We start from the raw sequence: 7,185 nt of genomic DNA on the forward strand, positions 1-7,185 counted from the left end.
GGAGGCTGAGATAGGAGACTTGCTTGAGCCCAGGAGTTGGAGGTTGCTGTGAGCGTGATGCCATGGCACTCTACCCAGGGGGATAGCTTGAGGTTCCGTCTCAAAAAAAAAAAAAGATGAAATATTGTAGAATTGTTAAAAATGACAATTATAGAACACATATTAAAATGTAGAAAACTAGGGCCGGACATGATGGCTCTTGCCTGTTAATCCTAGCACTCTGGGAGGACAAGGTGGATGGATTGCCTGAGCTCATGGGTCCGAGACCACCTGAGTCAGAGTGAGACCTTATCTCTAAAAATAGTAGGGCATTGTGGTAGGTGCCTGTAGTTCCTGCTTCTAGGAAGGCTGAAGCAAGAGAATGGCTTGAGCCCAAGAGCCTGAGGTTGCTGTGAGCTATGACACCAAGGCACTCTACTAAGGGTGACAAAGTGAGACTCTGTCTCAAAAAAGAAAAAGTGTAGAAAACTATAATAGGTGAAAACAACAGAAAAGTTAAATAGTATAAGCACAATGTTTGCGCCTTAATATAATATTTTTACATCTGGAAGATAATAGGCAAAAATGAGGTTAGTTACCAGAATGATTAAAGATATACAGATAAACATCACTGAGATATTTATAAAATGTTCTTTAAAATGATTGTTACTAATTGTTTCAATAATTAACATAAACATGTAATACTAGATCCTAGTTTTCAGAGTTAACTCTAGTAATTTCTAAATCAATAAAAGGCAGTTTTACTTTCTGAAATATATTAGGATTTGAAATGCATGAGGTTTTTGAGCTGCAAGCAGTCATGCATAGCTTTTTTCTCTGACCACTACATGGGACTTAAGGACATAGGCAGACAAACAGAAAGTCTGCGTTCCAGAACCAGATTCTACAGGCATGTGTGAGCTACTCCAGCAGATGTGTTGCATGTACATTTTCAACCATATTATTACATACTCTCTGCATATTCAATATACCCACAATGTTATCATTTGAGGAAGAGACTTTTTAGGTGCCATCTCTTCTAGATGGGGCTTATAGTCCCTGAGGAGTGATCTCTGGAGGGTGTAGTTGCTTCTGCCTTTGTAAAGGAGGTCAGGAGAGCTGCCAAGTGTGCAGACCTCTGGGACTCTGCTTCTGTGAGTGCGGCACATTCACGAGAGCACCTTCTCTGAGCTGACCTGCCTGTGCTATTATTTGGAACTTTCAAGGCGATGGATTGGTGCCCCTGGCAGTCTACAGTCCTTGCTGTTGGAGGAGGCATGGAAGATGGATGCTTACACATGTTGGATTTAAATGCGAGGACGAGCATCCAGACCCCAAGCACAAATTCACAGGTAAATGTGTCCTCTGGAGTTCACTTTTATTCTAATTTTCTAAAATCTTGTGAAAGTAATTGATGATAAAGCATGGGACCCAAATGCACCTCTTTTTACCTACTGAATCTATAAAGAGTGTCAGTTCTCAAGAGTTTCTTTTTCATACAACCTCTCCGTCTGTGAGTCCAAAGCTAATCATTTGTGTTTTCTTTTGTTCACATTTGTCTTCTTTCTCATCACTACTTTGGCTGTGAAATTTGAGAATTATCTGGCTATTACAGGCCCATGACCATAGTTCACTTGACTTTTTCAGTTCATTGCTCCTCAGCCTCTCTATACACTTGGCCCTTTGTTGCCTTGGGCTAAGCTTTCCTAGAGCTATTATAATTTCTATAACACCCTAACGCCAGCTGTATGGGAGGATGGTAGTGGCCACAGCAGATTGCCTACAATAAGTTTAAGTACATTCGTAATGAATCAGAAATTGCTATAATGCTCTGTTTTTGTGGTCATTATTACAGATTTGTTCCTTAATCTGGCTACCTAAGACCAAGGAGATTGCAACTGGCCAAGGTATTCCTAAGAATGACGTGACTCTGTGGACCTGTCCCACTCTGTCCAGATCAGGTGGGTTTTTTGGTAAGTAAATGATAAGTAAAATGCTCCTATAGCAAAGTGAGCCATGGGTGGGAAAAGCCTCCAATGAAAGATTTTCTCAGTCTGCTTCTTTGAAGTATGTATTTCATCAGAATGGAAAAGTGAGCTTACACCCAGCATGCCTCAGAGAATGTAGAGATGAATGTTTCTGAATTTGACTAAGATTGTTCATCACTTAAAACTGTCGAATCTTCTCCCCTTGCGTACGTGTATGAATGACGAAGTGGTAATCTGGAGCCGTTTTTGACCTGCGTGTTTGAGCTCTGAAGTAAGTGTCACAAATCATCTTATTTCAAAGGAAAACCAGTGGTGCTAGCAAGTGTGGAGGACAGGAGATCTGAAAGGGTGACACATTGTTACACACGTATGTGGGGAAGCCACAAGAATCAGCGAGCCTCCCCCTGTGAAGCCCTGCCCTTGTGAGGCAGACCACTGTTCTTTCTCAGCTTCCTTCCACAAACTCGTACTGGAAACTTCTCAAGAGAAAGACCCCATGATGGGGAACCAGACCCAGGCCCTGTCCTCACGGTCTTAAATCCTCTTAGGTACCACCTGGAATGTTAAGGTGGCTGAGGGTGAGTAGGTATCTCCTGCCCAGCCCAGGGAAACAAGAAGACAAAGGTGGTGCTGAATGAGGGCTTAGAACGCTGGTCTTGGGTCTCCTGTAGAACTCCGATTCTGTATCATCTCTGCTTCCTCTCTCCACTCACCTAGCTTCCTGGTCAATCCTTGGGAATTATATATTCATTATCTATTTATTAAGTATCTACTATTTGCCCAGAACTTTTGGGGGTGCTGGAGATATACAGGTAAATCAGAGAGGCAATGTTGTTGGCCTCATGGAGCTTACAGTTTTCTGACAGGAGATATACTGAAAATAAATACTGCATATACAATTTTAGGTCATGATAATACCATGACTCTCTTCAGAAATTCTGAGAATGTCATTTGGCAACAATAAAACACCTTTCTCAGACTTCCTGCCTGTGCTGGTCAGCCCAGCTGGACTTCTAGTCAGCCTCAGAATGACCTTTATATTCTTTCTCCGTGACACCATGTGGGGTGGTAAATAAGGATACAGGCAAGTCTGGACAGAGCTACTCCGGTGGCCAGGTACAAATGTAGCAGAAGCATAAGTTTACACTTGCCATGTTTTTAATAATAAAATATGCAATTCCCTAGACCTTTTCAGATCAGAAAAATATTTTAAATCAAACCTTAAATCCTGGTTCTTTTTTTTTTTTTTTTGTAGTTTTTTGGCCAGGGCTGGGTTTGACCCCGCCACCTCTGGCATATGGGGCTGGTGCCCTACTCCTTGAGCCACAGGCACCACCCAAATCCTGGTTCTTTACAAAACTACAATTCCAGCAGCTGTGTAGGGCCTTCAGCGAGGTGGGGGCATGTGACAGATGCGCAAATCAATTTGCTCATTGTTGGAATCAAGAATGAAGAATGTACTTATTAGGTGTGTTTCCTTGTTGCCCTGGCCTTAACAAGTTACTACATATGTGTATTTTAGCTTTAACTTCTGGTGAATTTTTAAATTAATATTAGACAGAATTTCAAGGAGTACAATTTAGCCATTTCTCTTCTTAACACGTTTATGGTTGGAGAAGATAAAGTTACTTTTGAGCTCGTAGATGCTCATTTCCATCTCTGACCTAGTAGTTTGTTCTATATGCAGAATTTCTCAAAAGTGGCTAGCAGGACGGTTGTTATCAAAAAAGTATCATGTGGTCAGATAAGTTTGGAAAGTCACGGTTAAACAAGAATAGTTTTTATTTCTTTGGGACCTTTCAAAAGTGTATATTATATATGTTGTACATCTGCACGAGAAGGATATGGCATTCAGTGTTTCCCAAACACATCTGGGGACTCTTCTGTAGGGGAGCATCTTGAGGGGCGTGTTCCATGAACACACTTTAGGGAGCACTGTGTGGTGTGGGACTGCTCAGGGATTTAATTTCCACGTGTTTCCACTGTGGGTGAAGGACAGCACTCTGGACATCCTTCCTGGTGACTGAGGTCCAGATCAGGTCTTCTAAACTGGGCATTGTGACCCACTGGATTATGTATGTAGTGCCTTAAGACCAGTATTTTAAAAAACAATGAAATACAATAGTATAGAATGAAAAAAATGGTAAAGTAGGTATTATTTTGTGAAACTTTTACCTTAGTTACGTAGTTCATATGAGTATATACGTATATGTGGAGTTGCTACATAAAATGTAATTTTGACTGTGGGTTGTGGGCAAAAGTTTGGAAACAAGATATTCTAGATTCTGGTCACACCTTTACTGAGCCTCACCCTGTTAACCATAGTCCTGGTTCTGTGGGGAAAATTCAGTTAAGGAGGTCTCACCCACCCTTCTATAGCAGAAAGACAACTTATAATTGTGCCCACTTACTAAATAATTGTTATTTCTCAGCGTTCTCCCAGGAGTAGGTAATTTTCTAGCTTACAGGTGAGATCTGGTCTTTGACTTGGTTTCATCAATTCACAGTACCTGTATCGATACACGGTCTCATGTATGATGATAGCTGCTTAAAGAAAACAAAATTTTCAATGCTTTCAGTGATGTGTATTCCTGGAGTTTGGGAATGTAAACCCTAAAAAATGACCTTTGTCTGAGATAAAGATGACATTTTCCACTATCTAGTAAGTTAAGGTCATCGTGTGAGAGACAAGAATGCCTTTGCTTCCAACTCAAATTCCATTGTCCTAACAAGGCTTAGAAGTAGCTACCATTTTTAATTCAAGATAGTTTTCAAGGCATGCTTTGGAAAAAGTTTGGGATTTTGTTGTTGTTGTAGTTGTTCCTTCTCCCTCTTCCTCTTCATCTTAACACAAAAGAATGAAGGCATATTTATCACCTATTATCCTATTGTATTTATTAAGTAGACCTTTCTTAGGTTTGCTTTAAAAGTATTAGTGCAATGTTTTGTATTTACCTCTTTTTTGTTTATTGGTGTGCGGTGGCTATTCACAGACACCATCCATCATTGTATTCCATGCCTCGTGGGCTCAAACAATCCTCCTGAGCAGCTGGGACTACAGCTGTGTGTGCCAGGGCACCCAGATCTTGTATTTATCCTTTTACAACAACTAAATCCAGTTACTTTTCATTTATATGGTTTTAATTTTTTTTTTAAATAACAGTGGCCTTCAGTAGAAAAAGAAATTATTTCTCTGAGTTTGGAGCATGGTGCATTGAACTGGATCCTCATTCTGGTTCTGCCATGAATTAGCTTTGTGATCGTGGGCAGGATATTTCATATCTCTAAATGTTTGTCTTCACCTATAGAATAAGGGGGCTGCATTTTATCTATGAATATAAATGTCCCAACACACCCAGGGCCAATCCCATGTCCCCTTGGGGGCATCTCTCAGGGGTGTGTGTGTACACAAAGAGCATTGCGAGTGATGTGTATAGATGAAGCAATCCTCCAAGTATATAAGGTGTGTCTCCTTCCAGAGTGGAATAGTGTTTTCACACTCCTTTCTGCTGAGAATCTTGTATCAGAATACAGGATCATTCCTGAAACTCCAGCTCTCAGTTGAGTTGTGAGCAGTACCAGTCCTTTGAGGAAGTGATCTCCTAGCTCATTTGATTTCAGTTGTGCCCCCAAATATCTAGCCACTCACTGTCTTATCTGATCTCCTTCCCACCTGTACTCTTCCAGCCCCAGCTTCCTTTCATGGAGTCAGCTTAATCTATTTTGCCATAAAATTTTGATCATTAACTATTGTTGGAATAGGACAGATTTTTCAAAGCATTTTCTAAGTGAACACTAGTTCCTTGAGATGCTCAAGTCAAAAGGGCTCTGTGGTCCAATCAGTCTGAGAAGTGCTGCCTATCGTGGCCTCACCTCCAAAATGCATGTCATTGCATTATAATATAATGCATGTCATTGTCCTAACATAAAGAAATCCTTGAAATAAGAAAAAATGTTCAATTTTCCTACCCCAAAGCTTCCAAATTAATGTGAACATTAAATAGTCTCTTCATTTTTAATACCAATTAACCTTGGTATAGAACTAGTGTGCCATGGAATGCTTTTTGGGAAATAGCCAGACAACAGGAGGGTATTGTCTCTAGAATTTCCTAAGTGAGATTCATGCATGTTTTATGGGAGAGCTTTTAAGGCTCTTTTTCATTATAATGCATCAATTTGTTTGATTAGTCCTCTGAAACCTGGGTCCTATGGGGGATGGCTTTTGGGGGAGTGTAGGCTGCATGGCAGGAGCCCGGCGCTGGCATTCCTGGCCATGCATGGTTGAGAGAAGACAGAACTAAGGAGAGCGTGGGGCACTAGTGGTATGGCAGACAGAGAAATGGTCTCCCCAAAGATACCCACATTTAATCGCTGGACTCTAGGAATGGGGTGCTATTTAGAAAAGTTATATTTGCACATGTAATTAAGTTAAGGACCTTGAGATGAGATCCTCCTGACAAGTGTCCTTATCAGACTCACACAGGAGGAGGCCAAGTGACCACAGAGCCAGAGACTGGAGTGCTGTGGCCACAAATCAAGGCTCCCCAACAGCTGCGAGAATTAAAAGAGGCCAGGCACAGTCCAGAGCAGCGGTTCTTAACCTTCCTAATGCCGTGACCCTTTAACACAGTTCCTCATGTTGTGGTGACCCCCAATCATAAAATTATTTTCATTACTACTTCATAACTGTAATTTTGCTACTGTTACGAATCATAATGTAAATATCTGATATGCAGGAGACCCCCAAAGGGGTCACGACCCACAGGTTGAGAACTGCTGGCCTGGAGCCTGTTGAGGGGGTGCAACCCTGAGGACCCTTGGAGTTCAGACTTCCTGTCTCTAGAACTGAGGGAATCTACTTCTGCTGTTTTCAGCCATCCAGTTTGTGGTGTATTTGTTGTGGTAGCCACAGGACACTGGCATGGGGTGGGCAGGGGGAGGAGCACTGAAGGGGAGATGCTGAAGAGAAGCCTCAGCCACACGGACAGCTTTGACCGGCTAGCGCTGGCAGGTGTCTGCCTGCACGCTCCCCTGGTGGGGGAGGGGAAGCCCTGCATTCCGGGACAGCAACAGCCCTTGGCATGCACAATGTGAACTGTCTTTCCCTCTTCCTGCAGGCCACACAGGCAGAGTGCTGCACCTGGCTTTGAGTCCTGACCAGACCCAGGTGTTATCTGCAGCAGCTGATGGGACAGCCTCTGTGTGGAAGTGCTACTAG

At 42.2% G+C, this 7,185-nt stretch overlaps 1 protein-coding gene across 1 annotated transcript in view; it reads left to right on the forward strand.

The window, feature by feature from the left end:
• CDC20B (cell division cycle 20B) overlaps nucleotides 1-7,185 on the forward strand; it is a 61,893-nt gene extending 54,708 nt beyond the window's left edge. The window contains exons 9-11 of the mRNA XM_012811440.1: nucleotides 1,206-1,331; nucleotides 1,835-1,952; nucleotides 7,085-7,185. Coding sequence (XP_012666894.1) covers nucleotides 1,206-1,331; nucleotides 1,835-1,952; nucleotides 7,085-7,185 — 345 coding nt within the window. The remainder of the gene's footprint in view (nucleotides 1-1,205; nucleotides 1,332-1,834; nucleotides 1,953-7,084) is intronic.

This window comes from Otolemur garnettii, unplaced genomic scaffold, assembly GCF_000181295.1.
Source record: "Otolemur garnettii isolate 467f Iridium unplaced genomic scaffold, OtoGar3 scaffold00005, whole genome shotgun sequence".
NCBI classification, from domain to species: Eukaryota; Metazoa; Chordata; class Mammalia; order Primates; family Galagidae; genus Otolemur; species Otolemur garnettii.